At 43.2% G+C, this 16,216-nt stretch overlaps 1 protein-coding gene across 2 annotated transcripts; it reads left to right on the forward strand.

Moving 5' to 3' along the window:
- Window positions 1–543: 543 nt before the first annotated feature.
- On the forward strand, window positions 544–15,878 carry elovl1b (ELOVL fatty acid elongase 1b). Of its 2 annotated transcripts, XM_041934710.1 has the most exons (9): window positions 571–673; window positions 9,926–10,047; window positions 13,414–13,516; window positions 13,606–13,796; window positions 13,990–14,070; window positions 14,206–14,262; window positions 14,354–14,459; window positions 14,769–14,905; window positions 15,137–15,878. In XM_041934710.1, the coding sequence occupies exons 3-9, from the start codon at window positions 13,438–13,440 to the stop codon at window positions 15,455–15,457; spliced, it is 972 nt and encodes a 323-aa protein (XP_041790644.1). In that variant the 5' UTR covers window positions 571–673; window positions 9,926–10,047; window positions 13,414–13,437; the 3' UTR covers window positions 15,458–15,878. The 2 variants fall into 2 exon arrangements, with proteins under 2 accessions (XP_041790643.1, XP_041790644.1); XM_041934709.1 differs by lacking the exon at window positions 9,926–10,047 and having other exon boundaries at window positions 544–673.
- The last annotated feature ends 338 nt before the right edge of the window (window positions 15,879–16,216 follow it).

Genomic DNA, 16,216 nt, shown 5'->3' on the forward strand with positions numbered 1-16,216 from the left:
TCCTCCATTCTCTCCGTCTCTGCGTAATCATAACGGGGCGAAGGGCGCCATCAGGACAGCGGATTCTGTCACTCATTGATTTGAGACCTGAATGAACCACACTGATAATGGTGTCACTGACATTTACAGTGTGCTACAGTGCATGGAAGATTAAAAAAAAAACTTAAAGAAAAAAGAGGGGCAGATAGCTCAGGTAGGCTATAATATTAGCTGGTTATTGTATTGTAAATATTATGGATAGGGAGATTTTATTATGTATAAGTATTTTTATACAGTATATATTAATTTAATGGTAATATCATGCCATCTTTATACCTGGACTGTGTTGCTCCTTCTCATAATGTAAAATAAAGCACAAAGTTTATTAACGTCACTTTGTAGACAACACGTCAGTGTTCTTTTGACCCTGAGGGTGAATAACCTGCAGGCACCAGAGTTTAGACGGGCCCACTTTTCATCAGAGGCTGACACGGATTGATTTTGGCTTTTGATACAGTCAGCCGATTACGTCCATATTAGGCGACCAACTCACTGCAGCGTAGAGATGACTCCACCTTTTCCCAGCTCCACCAAAGGGCTGGGTCAGAAAGAAGATTTAAGAAAGAGGAAGCGGGGCAGACTTCAGACACGACTTGGTCGACATTATCATCCTGCTTCTCGACAGTCTCCGCAGGTTTGTTTCAGCTCTTTAATACCCTCTGACGCAGCTTTCTGACAGTTTAACACTGCGACTGAAACGCGGACCCTTTGAGGTTTAGGTTCATTTCAGGTGCGGTTCTTCCTTTCTTGCAGGGGCGGTGTTAGGGTCGCGCGCGCTGGCTATAATGCGCAGCGTCATATTTTATATTACATTCATCCAGGTGGCTTAATTTGTCTCTTTAGAACTAGAATCTTAGACGTAGACTTTAAAAAACTTAGCTTTCTGACTGTAAATTTAGGAAATGTTTAGTTTTTAGCGAATTTGAGTCAGGCACGAGTCACCCCTGACCTCATGGTGTTGTGCCTAAATGTGTGTCCCTTGAAAACGTGCGGTCGGAGCGACAGTTTGCATGCTAATTAGCTCACTTATCCGGAGTATTGATGGTATCTGGCGGCTGCTCATTATTCGCACCTGGGCTGCGGACGACAGAGCTCAATGACAGCCGGACTTCCCTCGCTCAGTGGGTGTTGTTATCTGCACTTTGAAGACAAACAATAGCGCTGACGGTCACCTTTTTGGCGCTGGCAGCTGTCAGAGGAGACACTGATGTGCGCGTGCACGCTGAACAGGCATTGCAGCAGATAAAGTTGAACCTCCGGTGGATTTAAAGTGAAAGTTCACCTGCTGGCCAAATGTTTGAACTGTTTCTAACGGGCCACTTAGTTTGTGGCTTTTTTATTTTAAATAAGTGTTTGGAAGCTGAGTGGTTGCATTTACAAGACTACAGTTCATGTGGTTGACCTGTGTCAGAGGTGACTCAGCTGTCTACCTGGTGTTTTAGCACGCTGGAATCAGTTGGGACTCACCTATAACTTCACCTGCTCACGTGTTGTCAGTCAAGTAACAAAAAAAAAAAAGTGAATGTTTAACAAAACTTTGCTGAGTGTCTGATCTGAGCTTTGGGCTGGAGGAGGCCATTGGAGGCCTCGGTGAGGTCACTGGTTCACAGGTCTGGATTGTGATCCAGCATTGTTGTTAACGGTGTTGTTTAATTCTAACGAGACAAATTCTCACATCATGGCTCAAAGCCTGCCACAGCATGTAGGCCACTTATTACATGCATACATATTTTTTTAGATTGGAGGAAAAAAAGAAGAGTTGGAACTTTTTACCATGTGAGTCTGAATATATGAGTAAATGTAACAAATGTAAAGATGATGTTAGTAGTTTTGTCGCCTGCCTTTATGACTGGATGCAACAGTATTAGTCATGTCAGACTGGCTTCATTTAGTCATCATGTTAGAGAAACAGAACCTCTACCAACCACACCTCATTTATGCAGAGTACAATGGGTAAACAATGCTGTGTGGGGCTAAAATTGTAGCTTTTTTTACCACACAAGTATCATTTGATACATATGATCCAGATATGATAGCACAGCACATGACCATTCTGCAATGCACCAGTAACTGTTTGCACATAGAGAACACTTTGCTTTTTCCCAGATGATGGTGTTGTAAGGTCCATTCTGGATCACTGACTTTCTGTAGATATGTAAACATTAGCCGTAACCAGCGCCCGTGGGAGTGAGACAAAGGGCCTCAAGGTCAACCTGCCCAGGTGTACTGTATTTGTGATAGTAATGCAAACACCACGGCACATTGTGACGGTTAATGCACCAGCGATGCATGTTCTTATCACTTCACCAGCTTCCAGTGCAAACACCCTCCCTGAAGGACTCGCACTGAAGGAAAGAGCAGAGATGATGAAAGTGGAAGCTTCAGCTGGTGGAAATGACATGGACCCCTCTTTAATGCGGGTTATTCTCCTGAAGTTTGCAGGCTGAGCTGGGTGTGTTTATGCAGCAGCTACGCTTCACACAGTTGACCAGTCTTCTCCTGTTGGTCTCCTGTTGTTACTACAGCAGCTGTAGTAAAGTTTACTGGGTTGGTCATGCTCTGTGCCAAAGGTACATTGATAACTTTGGCAGTTTACAGCCCTGGCTATCTACAAAGTCGTAGCCGGCACGTACCATTCAATCTGACCCGGCTACCTGGCCTGGCGGTTACTGCTCACTGCTGTGCTGTGTGCTACTGTGTCACTGCTGAATGAGGGTCTGTTGGCTCAGGGTCATCATTGGTATTGATAACCGTATCCACCTAGCTCATGTCTCATTCACATGTAAGGAAACAACTAACATGATCATGATGGATGTAAACAAATGGAAATGGATGTTGTTGGCAGGCAGGCAGGTGAGTCATCCATTTATTTAATTCTCACTGAATGACCTGATTGGATGGGCTTATTATAGGCCTGCAACAGCCACAGGTAGTAAGACACATTGTAAGATACATTAGCTACCCTAGCTTTAATGCATGAATGTTTTCCCCATTGTTAAGGAATAGATGTTGATTTAAGTGCCACCAACAAGTCTGCATGCTCCAAATGGCAGTACGAGGTTACTGTTCCTAAACAATTTAAACTTTTAACTCCACCTCTCGTAGAACCGTGAAGTCCAGTAATGATATTTTAGGAGATAGTTTCCAATTAATGTTTCTAATTTTGTCTTTGTTCCTGTGGGTGGAGAAGCCGCCGTGCCTGACATTCAGCATTTCATTAGGAAAACAATGTAAATGACATTAAAGGGTCATCGGAGGATGCTGTTGTCTGTTAGTCAATCTTTGTTGTTGTGTTTGAAGCATTATTTCCGTGCAGTGTAAATCTCGTCTGGTGCAACTTTCAAATCCATCCAACCGCCCACAGCCCAGCCTTGTGATTGGCAGAAAGGTCTAGAAGAAGAAGTGTGACCACTTGTCCAAAGTTCCCCTGCTTAAAGACAAAAGCTATGATGACATTGATGAGGTGTGGCCAGAATTTCAACATGCTTAAGTCTGAACCCACATGAACCTCCTAATCCTTTGACGCTGCCTGGCTGTAACAGTTGGATGTAGTTCATGGAGGTTATGATTGTATTTTACGCAGCTTGCTCAAGGACAGTCTATTCACAGACTTAAGTCTATATGTCAGAACAAACAATTCATCAAAAAGTTAAAAGAGAAGTGAGACTTGCATTGATTTCTCACACACGGTTTGAAGTTGTATCCTAAATGTAAAGTTTCAGGTGGTGGTTTAAGTTTATGTAGCCAGTGTACAGTAAACACATGTAGACACGTGCAGCACTGTCACAGCAGTATTTAAATATCGCTAATAACAAATATTAAGATGCATTTTAGTGTTTGCTGTCCTTGTTTTTATTATATATGTATTTTTAGGTTGCCATTAGCAGCCTGGAAACCGTTACTGTGAAGCCCTGCCTTGTTATGTCCTTAGAAATGTCATTCTGACCTCACGCATTACTGGTTGTGTTTTGAGCAGCACACCTGGAAAGGTGGCTACAAGTTTAGGCGTGTTTTTTCTTTTTTCTTTTTTTTGTATGCAAATTTTGCCCTTTTAATTCTTACTTTTCCTACTGGGCAATGTTTTGATTGTTAATTTGAAGAGATGTCACGGATAGTAAGGTCAGTTTCCTGCTTAGTTGTTGCTTTGAACTGCTGCATCGTCAGCTCTTGGAAAATTAGACCAAAGGTCAGATTGTAACACAGTTATTACAAATCATAAAATGAATCATCTGCTGAGGAGTCATTGCTGCTGCTGTCTATTGTTTTCTCTCTCTCTGTGTGTCAGAGTTATATCTAATAATTACACTTGTACTGCATTTACTGGAGTTTTCACTACATTTGTATATTCCACTCAAGTGGAAGTTCTGGTCATAGTAGCATGTTAGGTATTCTTGACATACCTGGTAAAGTGTGTCATGGTGTTTCATTCCAGTCGAGGTGAAGTCTTGCATAATACCAACCTGTCTGCCAGGTCCTTTTTACACTTGCTCATTGATCAAGTCTGAAGTTGCTTTGTTGATGAGTTTTAGCACGCTCTCCCATGACACACCTGCGAGGACACACCCTTGAGTGTGTGTGTGTGTGTGTGTGTGTGTGGGGGGGGGGGGGGGGTGTGGCTACACTTACAGTCTCAGCATTCACACATCTGTGGGTTCTTCTAGGAGAGAAGAGGGCGTTCAAGTGTTTCAAATGGCGGCTCGTTATCAAGTTTGGTTGGGAATGCTTTGCAGAACGGTGGACTGGCAAGATGCACGACCCTCCAGTCTGAACTTGCACATTTGTACAGTCTTCACCATTGCCCTTAAATGCACCATCAGCCCCTAAAACTGAGAACATTTTTTTCTTAGATTTGACCATCGTCACAATTGATTACTCCAACATTATCCTGTCACAGCTCATTGCTAAGAACTTATCTCTTAAGAAGTCGGCTCATGTTTTCTACCGTTGTGATCACACAGGTTTTTGAAACAGCCCCAGGTTAGCCAAAGTCAAGCTGTGTGTTTGAAAGAGAAAGCAAAGATAAATAGTGAATTAAATTGTCTGCTGTCAACAGTTGCAGTTTAACAGAATGGCTTCTTGGTGTGTGTGTGTGTCCGTGTGTATATGTCTGTGTATGTACGTTTGTTTGTCTGTGTGTAATAAATCCTCTGATAATCTGACCTAACTGTTGGTTTATTACTTATCTGGACAACAGAGTTCCTTGTTGTCTCTGTTTGACTCCGCGGTGCTATCTCCATGTTCTCAGATGTCAGCAATTACACTGAGTTCACTTTTATCAAAACTGATGGCCAAACCTACGGTACACAAACACAAGTTAATAATAATATATAAAATTACCCATAAACATTGTGTAATGTCATATTCATGTCCCACTTTAGGTGACTCATCTCAAAGTCACTCAAGGTGGGATCACCCTCAGCGTGTGGACACGAACTGAAGGATGCCACCATGCAATTCGCTCCTCCTTAATGCTTCGTGCACCTGCACTTGTTTCTCATTCATAAGGACGCGACTCGGCATTGTTGTCTGTGGAAAGTTCCAGAAATCTGAGTCGCTGGTGGGTGAGACCTGCAGAGGGGACAGAGAGGGAGGGAGGGGCGTGAAGAGAATGAGACCAGTGTTGAACGGTCGGCCTTGTCTGAATAGTTGTAGGTTGGGGTGATACTGCTCCCCCACCACCACCTACACACGTGCACCAAAACCCGCACACACACACCCACCCTCGCCCAAACACAATGAAGGAACGATGTTGGTGTAAACATGCCAGTCTCGAGGCCAGTCCAGCAACATTCCTGTGATGGGGGGGAGGGGGTGTGTAACACTTACTATGACTAGCGTTTGGTTGGTAAAGTTTGTTTTCTTAAGATGTTTTAAAATGAATTCATTGTGCTCAGTTTATCATTAAGTCACAGGTATGGTCCTTATCACTCCTCATATCTGCCATGAGTGGGCATGCATCCAGCGCGCTCCTTCAAATCTTCAAAGGTTATGTCTAGTTATTGTTTAGACAGATGTGGATTTCTTTTCCATGAGCGGAGGACATTTGTAAGACTAAACTTTTAACGATGATATATGCAAGTTTACCGGCACGTGTAGTTTTATATTTTTGTGCAGCTAAAGACCAGGTTGCAGAACAGAGCTACAGCTCATCCAGAGACATTTACTCTTAACGAGAGCCATCAACCAGGAAAGTTGCTGTGGTTTTCTTTTGAAAATCAGTGCATGTAACAAGTTTGAAGTTAGAAGTTCACTGCATATGCAGAGCATATATGGATATTTAAGACTCTTAATGATATTTGAGTATTAAGTTACTTATTTATTTTTAACTCAAACACTGCTGACATATTTTTTGACAGGCATCCCTCAAACTTGATTAAAGAAGAATTCTGATATATGTGAAACAGATGTGATAATAAAGATTTATTACAGCTGCATATATATTCTGAAATATTCACTGGAAAACAATATGAATAGTTTTTTAAATAAAGACTTAAATGTCTAAAAACTAAAATTCAAATCGAATATGCATAAATATTGAAATATATTTTAAAATGTGGCTTGTAACATTCATGCACTGCAGACACTGTTTGCACGTGTTCCAACATGTATAAGAAAATAAAATCTCAAACAATATTTGCTGATGGAAAAATCATTAAGATATTGCCTGAAGCTTTCTTGTGCCTCTGTGTGTCCTCACGGATGCTCTCAGGCTTACACCTTTTCTCTGCTACACCCTATTCAAGACCCTGCGTGGTGCAGACCAGTTTGTATTTCATGTCCCACACTGGCACTAATTTGAAACTGAAGCGATTTAACTTGAGCCTCCTCTTTGCTCGTAGTTTAATGTCGCTGAAGTAATCTGTGTTTACTGCAGCGCTTCCTGTTTTGGTGAATACGCCATGGGGCATACCTGTGATGCTGATCTGGCTATCCTTTTCAGAAGCATTTTTGAGTGACAGCTAAACCTTTTATGACCGAGAGCCGCTTGTGTTTTGAATACGGCTCGTTTTATCTTGGGTTTTCATCTTGTTATGTCAGTCATATCTGGACCGAGAGGTCCAGGGCCCCAGGTGACTGCTGCACCTGAGGCCCAGGAGCACCGCGCTGAGTAATGCCTTTGTCTTCTCTGCAGTGAGTTTTTCATCCTGTCGGCTTGATCGGAATGTGTGTTATTGTTTTTACATTTTTACATCATGAGACTATTATTCATTCAGCTGATGTAATCTGTTTCAGCTTGGCATTCACTCAGTTTTCAGATTCTTCTGACTGGTTATAAGTTGAAACAGACTGTAACAGATATTTCCTGTGCTCTGCAAATAGAATCCGTCAAAAAAACAAACAAACTATCCAGAATGTTGCCATTTCCAAGCCACTAATAACTTAAAATACCCATCTGTCATAACCTTTCACTGGCATCTTTGCATTAACCTCTGAAGGCAGTGCCTCAACCACATGATCAGGCTGTTCAGAGCAGAATAATCAGTTGCGTCTACACGTTCTTCACGTTACATAACTAACGATTTGTGCAGTGACAAGGACTTGGTATGGTAGCAAAGTCTAACTCCTCACACCAGTGTGCGATATATAGACTGGAGGAAATCCTGGGAGACTTGTGCTTGCTGCTACACTGTATAATGCATTTTACACTCGCCAGGTTTATCGGTATTCATACTGTTACCAAGATTATCAATAGTTAGGGATCAGTATATTCATTCATACAACTCGAAATATCCCGTCGGCTTTAGTTGGTTTGATGTAGCTGTGGGAGTGTAGTGGCCCAGGTTGATGAGTTGATTCTAGGCTAAAGTGCATTTAGTTTGGCACTGTGCCCCAGAAACAAGGCGTATAAACAATCACTGACTCATACAACCCGTCTATATGTTTTTAATAAAATTTTAATGGGATTGCACCAGTATTTCACCTATCAATCATGATTTGGCGAATGCAAACAGTCTCCGGGGGGACTAGTTAGTTCCTGTCTGTGATTTATCCCCCAATCGACTGAATGACTTGGGTTTTCTGTCACTGGGACAATAGATGGAGTCGTGAACACACGTTTGTCTTTTAGACCGAACAAAAGTCTTATTGATTTTATCATTTCCACGTCCTTCCTCCTTCACTTTGTCGCAGTGCTTATTTTGCGAGGTGTGTTGGAGCGTCGGTTTCACAGGACTAGATGACTATCATATTTGAAATGGCTCTGTCAGCGCGTACAGACTGACAACGATGATGTATTTTCTTGTCAGGTGTGTTTCAGTATTTGGAGGAGGGGCTAAAGGGGAGCACTGCCACCCTTGCCCCCCCCCCCCCCCCCCCCCCCCCCCCCCCCCCCCCCACCGCCACCACCACCACCCTGCAGGGACAGAGTGACAGGTAAAACCAGCCCAGTCAATCAGATACAGTGCATCGCCCGTACACTGCAGATGTCTGATTTCAAAAACCATGTTTAACTATTCTAGGAGAAAAAAAAAACACATCAGACAATAGCAATAGCAATTCTGTTAATTGATTAACTGCTGTTTTACCGTTTGACCTCTAAGCCCCCAAAGCTAAATTTTGAGCATGATCTGACTTTGCAAGGCTGTTTACTCCAGTATTAATCTGCAGAAGTGAGCGGCGCACACACGTGACTTAATCTCAGAAACTCTAAATGTTTAAGGGATTGTCTGTAGTTTAATCAGACCACACTGTGAGAAATTATGAACGAAGCTACAGGTGTGCTCATGTGTTTCTCCCTACCAGCTATTTTCCTGCTGGACGTTAAGTGACCAGTGAGCATAAAACCGCCTGTTACTGTTATTATAATGTTTTGTTCTTCTTGGACCGGCTGGGAGTGACAGTGAGATCTGCAATCAGGGAGAGTGAACCATCCTTACACAACACGCTTGGAAGAATTTTAAGCATTATCGTATGAGTCATGTCTTTCCTTTTCACAGCAATCATTAGCATGAGCCATGCCATCCAACCCTGAGTAAACACTGAGGTTTCATCACTATTTATGACGCTCCCCGGCTTGAATCCGTTCGCTCTTCCTCTGGTGTGTTCGACTCCTTGTAGGTGCTCAGTGTGTGCTCAGACTTTCTGGGAGTAGATGAGGCAAGCATGGATCTGTGGTGGATGCTGAGCAGAGTTTTTGATTGGGAGTGGTGTACTCGCTTATGCAGAAAGTAAAAAACGAGAAAAGTCATATGAAAAAACTGAAAGGGGGAAGCTGGCACACAAGTTGAAAAAAAAAAAGGCATTTTAGCCACGTTATTGATCGTCGCTCAACAGAGAGAAATGGACGCCGGTTTTGCTTAATGGGTGTTGGCCGGGTAGAGAGCCAATAAAGGCGTAACAATAGCCCCCTTCATGATAACAGAGTGGCCACTGATTTCTCGCCCGCTGCCTGTGAATAATATCATCACCCCCCACCCCCCACCCCCCGAGAGGAAACTTACAGGGCGACTCCAGAGTCGTGTGTGTTTCAGTGGGTGGTGGGTGTGACCCGGAGAGTGAAAGGGGGTGGGTGGGTGTGGGGGGCTCGGTCCTGACTTGTCGAAGTCAGGGCGGAGGTGGATCGTTTCTTTAGTTTTGTGGTGTGGGTTTAAATTGGGGCCATCTCACTCTCACCCCAGTTGTACTCTGCAGCTCGCATGCACACAGTGCTCGCTCTCTCGCTCTCTCTCTCTATGGCTCTGCCTCCTTCCCTCCCTCTGCCTCTGTGAGCTCGTTATTCATCCACTGTGTGACTCAGGGAGGGTGGGGATTTGGAAGACTGCTGTACCAGTCACACTTTGTCAGTTTACTTTCTCGTTCCTTACTCCATCTCTCCCCCTCTCTCTCTCTCTCTCTCTCTCTCTTTCTCTCTCTCTCTGCTGTTTTTCCCTTCTTGCCGCTGCCCCAGCCTGCCTGCTCGCCGCCGGCCCGCCCGCCTTTTAGCGATCACAGAGAGGCTTTGCCGTGCTGTTAAAGAGGAATCAACATTGGCTTTTGGCGATTTAAGGGGAAAATTCTAGTCTCAACAAGGTAAGTTGCTCAATGTTATGCAGACGGTGAACTAACTTGTGTGTGGAGTCTGCCCACATGTTGAGCAGCTCGGGGGGTGGGGGTTTCTCTTCCTTTTTTTTTTTTTTTTTTTTTCTTTCCACAGGAAAGGTTTCTGGTGTTTCGGTGTTTGAGGATCTCAGGCTGTTCTGTTTGAAATGTTTGTCTTCATGACGGACTTCAGTGTGCGTTCGACTAATAGGTTCCTTGCTGCCCCTCTGATTTCTCTTTTTTTTTTTTTTTTAAATTCCACTCTGTTCCGGCTTATCCATTAACTCCCTCCTCATGAGTGTGAGCTCCTTTTTTCCATCTCTGTGATTCACTGACATGACTCTCATAGGAAATGTTTCCTCTTCCTTTCCACTGTACTGCGTCTCCTCGTCGAGGCTTCCTAATACTGAATGAGTGGTTGTGGTGGGCCGTAGCAGTGCATTTGTGCAGAGCTATTAAACTTTATTTTAGTTCGGTCACAAGAACGAACTGCTGTAGCTGTGGTCTGTAAATCATGAACATTTCTCTCGAGAGGAGACGGAAATTGTTAATGGTAGACTGGTGCTTCAGTGGTCATGTGGCTCAGGCTAGATCGCTTCACTCTCTCATGGGAAGAATACAGCAGACACCTTTTGGACCCCTCACACAGCTATGAGAAAGTCCCTGTCCTCTTGTGGATTTACTGTACTAGTATTGCTGATGTAGCTGATCATCATCATATCAGCATGACCACTGGACAGTTGAGTTAATGAATACTGCTGGTCTAAATTCCAAGTTAGCAGGAAGGCATTTTATTAGTGGAGCTTAAAAGCAAGGAGGTGGCTCATTGATAGCAAGATGCAATAAATAGCGCAGAAGAGCATTGAGGTACAGTAATTCATGTTAGCTATGTTAGCTTAGCTTTTGCCAGTTGATGTCCTGTGGTGTCGCTGAGCTGGAACAGAACGGGCCTCACCTTCATTTTTCTTTGAACTTCCATCTTCATCTGGGACTCAGGATACAGAAATGTTGTTTCCTTTTTCTTCTTAGTGTTATCATGATCATGAGACTATCCCCCTGACTCCAACAACAATTGTCAGTGTTCTTAAAAAGAAGTGAGTCACATGTTCGTACAGCACTTTGAACAGAAAAACCTGGAGATATATAAAGTCTGGGTCATCACCTTGTGTCTACAACACAATTTGATTGATTTGATTGAAATTTCATGCATTACCAACATAACTAAGAGTTTTGGCTTTGAAGAACTTTTAAGAACAAATTCTGAAATTTAATTTAGGCCATGTGACGTGGTCAAGCTGCCACGACACAAGTCAAAGTCACTGTATTACAACCACCTAAACATAACCACTAACCTGATCAGATCATGATCTGATCAATTTAACTGTTCAGAATTTTTCCTCAGAACAAGACAGACTCTACACCACAGGCATGATGATACTCTTGTTGAAATGTGAGGCGCCTGACCAAATGCTTCATCATCGGTTCAAAAACAGCCACAGCTGTATGTGTAAGAGTTTTCTGAAATGTCATGTATCTGATCTGTTATACAACACCACCGTGTGCACTGTTGGTGATAACACAGGCGTGCAAGAAGGCAGAACTCCAGGTAAAGTTTCCATCGTGTGGACGGAAGGAAGTTAGGCGGTACTGCCAAGTGCGGCTGTCGCAGATTGGTCAGGAATTCTGAGCTCAGTCGTCTGGAGGCTTCACAGTAAGCTTGACCAGAAAGACACTGCGGGGGTTGTGAAAGAACTGCAGGGAGGCTCTACAAAAGGAAGAGGACCTATAATCAGTTTTCACTGTAGATTTGTGCTCAGTCAGTAACTTTGACCCAATTAATGCACTAACATAAGCAGATCAAGGGATATGAATGCTTGAACCAACTGATCTTGAATTGTTCAAAAGAGCTACAACTTGCAAATTAGCATGTAATTGTATGGGGTTTTTTTTTTCAATATCGGATGATGTGTTTTACTTTGATTCAGTGAGTCGGCTGCAGATTGAAATACCCTCATGTCCTATTTTTGATCTCTTACATTTCCTTGCAAGTTTCATTTCCTCTTGGGCATCCTGCGATAAGCGACAGTGTTTTGAAGAACTAATGCCAAAAGCAAGCTCACATCCTTACACTTACATCATTGTTGGCAAAGAACACAGTTGAAGTTTACACTTGAAATGTCTTAACGCCGTCCCGTCTTGCAGTTTTCCTCTGCAGCACCCGTCATGCTCTCTGCTCCCTGCCCTTCCATTCCACAAATTATTAGCTTTTAATTATGTTGGCTTAAGGAGGGCTGGTCTTTAGACCTGAGGCAGTGAAAACTCAGAGCCTTGTAGATTGTACATCAAACAATAGCTCCCTCTGGGTCCACTGTGGTAAGAGGAGACCGCACCCTGCACGTCCTCTACTTTGTGAACACACTTTGCAGTTTGCACTTGATATGGTGAGCCTTTGTCAACAGAAAAAAACATGCAGGTCTGAAAAACCATAGAAACATTCCAGTGTGCATACTGCAAGGCAGAATACTTTTCACCATGTTTGTAGTCGCACTGCTGGATTCAGTTTGCAGTGGTAGTTTTCCAGTGCTGTTGCCACATAAGAGGAGCACTTGTTGTTGGTTTATTGAACTTTGATATCAGTGTCCTGCAGGTTATGTTTTCAGTTCAATGAGCTTTAACTTCTTTTTTTTTTCTTCTCCCAGTTGGGTTTAGTGTGTGTGTGGGAGTCATGCCAGAAGTTAAGACACAATAACCAAACAGCCGGCAGAGTGCCGCCTTACTGTGGGACGAGGGATGCCCTCCCAGCTCCCTGTAGCACCTCCTCTCTAATATCAGGCCATGTCTGATGAGTGGTTGGAGCTGGGGCAAAGCATCCTGGGATTTTTGTTGAGAGTGTTTGTTTGGTGAGGGATAAGCTGCTCTGTCCCAATAATTGCATTTCAGTCCTGCCTAATAAGTAAATGTCACAAATTGCTCCTCCTTGAAGGCATTTATTGGTCACGGGTGATCATCAGGAAGACCCGAGCAGTGAATAAGTCATGTGATTATTCATTCTTGAAGCAGAATGCTGTTGAATTTTATTGTTGGGTGTCTCTGGAACTGTCACCGCCTAGGAAAAGTTGGTTAAAAACAATTTTACGTTCCATAAGGTTCTACAGAAAATGAATGAGAGCAAAAGGGGAAGGAGAACGGTACATTTGAACTAGTTAAACACATCCAGAAAGACTACATGTGGCTGAAGAAGACATTTATTTTGATAATGTTTTCGTGCATTGAGTGCTATTTCACTGTTTGAATTACTGTCATACTGTCACTTTAACGAGTTAAAAGCTAATGATGACCTTGTTGGGTGTTTTGCAGATAATTGGGTAACAACGATACAAGATGGCAAACATGCTTCGAGAGATTCAGGAGATTGGCTCACATGCCGTGGATATATATGACTACCTCTTGGCTGGAGTTGGTAGGTGATTTACTTGACTAAATGCAAAAAGCTCACTCTGTATTAGTCTGTTTGTTTAATGTAGTCTTGTCTTTTTTTTCCTCCTCTAGATCCGCGGCTGAAGGATTATCCACTCATGCAGAGTCCTATTTACATGTCTGCAATATTGCTTTGCTACCTGTTCTTTGTACTGCATCTTGGACCTCGAATAATGGCCAATCGCAAACCCTTCCAGCTAAAAGAAGCCATGATAGTCTACAATTTCCTGCTAGTGGCACTGTCAATATTCATCGTCTACGAAGTAAGACTCTGTTCTTTAAAGTCTCAGATATTTAAAGACTTGTAATGAATGTACTTTCTGCACCTTTTGTACATTTTGGTGTTCATAGTGTGACTCTTGAGATTGGACATTTGTGCAGTCTTGGTTGGTAGCTATGACCAAAAATTTCATACAGTGATAAGTCCCAAACTAAATAACCTTTTTTGGTCTGTAGTTCTTGATGTCTGGTTGGGCCACAACGTATACCTGGCGATGCGACGCAGTTGATACGTCTGACAGTCCTGAAGCAACACGAGTAAGCCCCCTTTTACCACTCAGTCATATACAATCCTTGATTAATATGAGGTGAAATTAGTATTTCACGGCTGTGCACCTGTTGGCACCTTGCAGTGCAGTTTCCTGTAACTCAAGTCTTTATTCTCCTCACCAGATGGTCAGGGTGGCCTGGCTGTTCTGGTTCTCCAAGATTATTGAGCTCATGGACACAGTAAGTTCAGTCAATTTTACCCGACGGCCTTGGTGTTTGATTTCGGCTGCTATAGCTCCTCTTCAACTCCTCTATATCTTCTTTCCGTCAGGTCTTCTTCGTGTTGAGGAAAAAGCATGGTCAGATCACCTTCCTACACATCTTCCACCACTCCTTCATGCCCTGGACCTGGTGGTGGGGTGTTTCGTATGCTCCTGGTGAGTACACATTAGCTAAATCAATCAGAGTGAAAATGATTAATAGAGCAGAAACACCAGCGGCTGATAGCGCTGTTACTTCACCCTGCAAACAAGTCTTGTACCTGTTGACCTTTACAGTCAGTAGCAATGGCCTCCATTTGACTTCTGCTTTTATCTTGTTGAAGAAACGTTGTGCAGGCTACCTGTTCAGTACTGAAGTCTATTCAGTCACATGAAAATGATTAACCAGGAGTCCCTGGACTCATTTTTCAAGGTCAGATGTTCTTCAGATGTCTGAGTCATCCATGTCTGTCATTATCACCCCAGGTGGAATGGGATCTTTCCATGCCATGGTGAACTCCTCCGTCCATGTCATCATGTACTTCTACTACGGCCTTGCTGCTGCTGGACCACGCTTCCAGAAGTTTTTGTGGTGGAAGAAATACATGACTGCCATTCAGCTGGTACAGCCACCTTATTCTTTGTTTTGTTTGATCATTGATGAGATTTTTGCTACTTCAGGGATCACCAGCACGGCAATGTGTAAATTGATGCATATCTTTTGAGCCTTCCTCGGTCTACTGTCAGCAGGTTTTATTTGAATGCCAAGTTAATGTCTCTTTACAAAAGGCACCAAGACAAATTCTACATATATTCATGATGGTGCTTGACTGATTCCTGATTCTTCCCAACAGGTCCAGTTTGTTCTGGTATCCCTCCACGCCACCCAGTATTACTTCATGGACAGCTGTGACTACCAGTTCCCCATGGTCCTCCACCTCATCTGGATGTATGGAACCTTCTTCTTCGTGCTCTTCTCCAACTTCTGGATCCAGGCTTACGTGAAGGGTAAGCGGTTGCCGAAACAGGACGTTAAGCAGTGTCAGAACGGCACAGCTGTCTACACCAACGGCAAACACCACGAGAACGGCAACGGCATCAACCACGGAGCCACCAACGGCTCCACCCGCCACGAGAACGGCAGCACTCACATGGGCAAGATGAAGAAGGCCTAAGATATCCCAAAGATAACTTTTGGCTGTCTTTCTTTTCCTGTTTTTAGTTTTATATGCAAAACATTGGGAAATGACTTGGTCAATGATTTCCACAGTTGGGGTTCCACATTTGTTCTTTAAGTTGGGAAACCATTTATGGATCACAATGTATGAAGAGAAGATGTTCTGACCTAAATGTTATCTTCACTGATGTTGCAACCACCTCCTAGCTCAGTTTCACGTCACCCCACTTGCCCTCACCCCACTTATCCGACACCCAATGTCCTCCTGACCCCCTGTGGACAGACGACTGTACAGTTTCTATCAGACTTGAAAATAGTTTTTGTAAATAGTTTTACAACACCAAAAAAAAAAAACTAATTGTATTGGTATACTTTAGACTTCCTAAATTTTGTTACATTGTGTATTTAAAATTTAAGATGCCAATAAATTCCATTTTAAATTATCTTACTTATATTTCGTGCATCTGTATTTTCACCTGCAGAACAAGTGTGTTTGCTGTATTTGTAACTCGCTGAAAAGGTTTTCAGTTAATAGCTGTCAGTTGTCATAGTGGCTGGGTCGTTGGGGGAAGACTCCGGCATTGTGCTGCGTTGCAAGAAAGAGGGACAAGTATTCGCATTGCTTGCTTGTGCCTCTTGTCTCGGCCATCCCAAGTATGCAGAGCAAGTAGGAGGTAAAACAAGAGCCCCATTCTGCTTTGTTTTAAAAGCTTCAGGCATCCCGCGGACCGGATCTACACCCACACGCCTCAGCCAT

Source organism: Chelmon rostratus, chromosome 4, assembly GCF_017976325.1.
Source record: "Chelmon rostratus isolate fCheRos1 chromosome 4, fCheRos1.pri, whole genome shotgun sequence".
Lineage (NCBI taxonomy): Eukaryota > Metazoa > Chordata > Actinopteri > Chaetodontiformes > Chaetodontidae > Chelmon > Chelmon rostratus.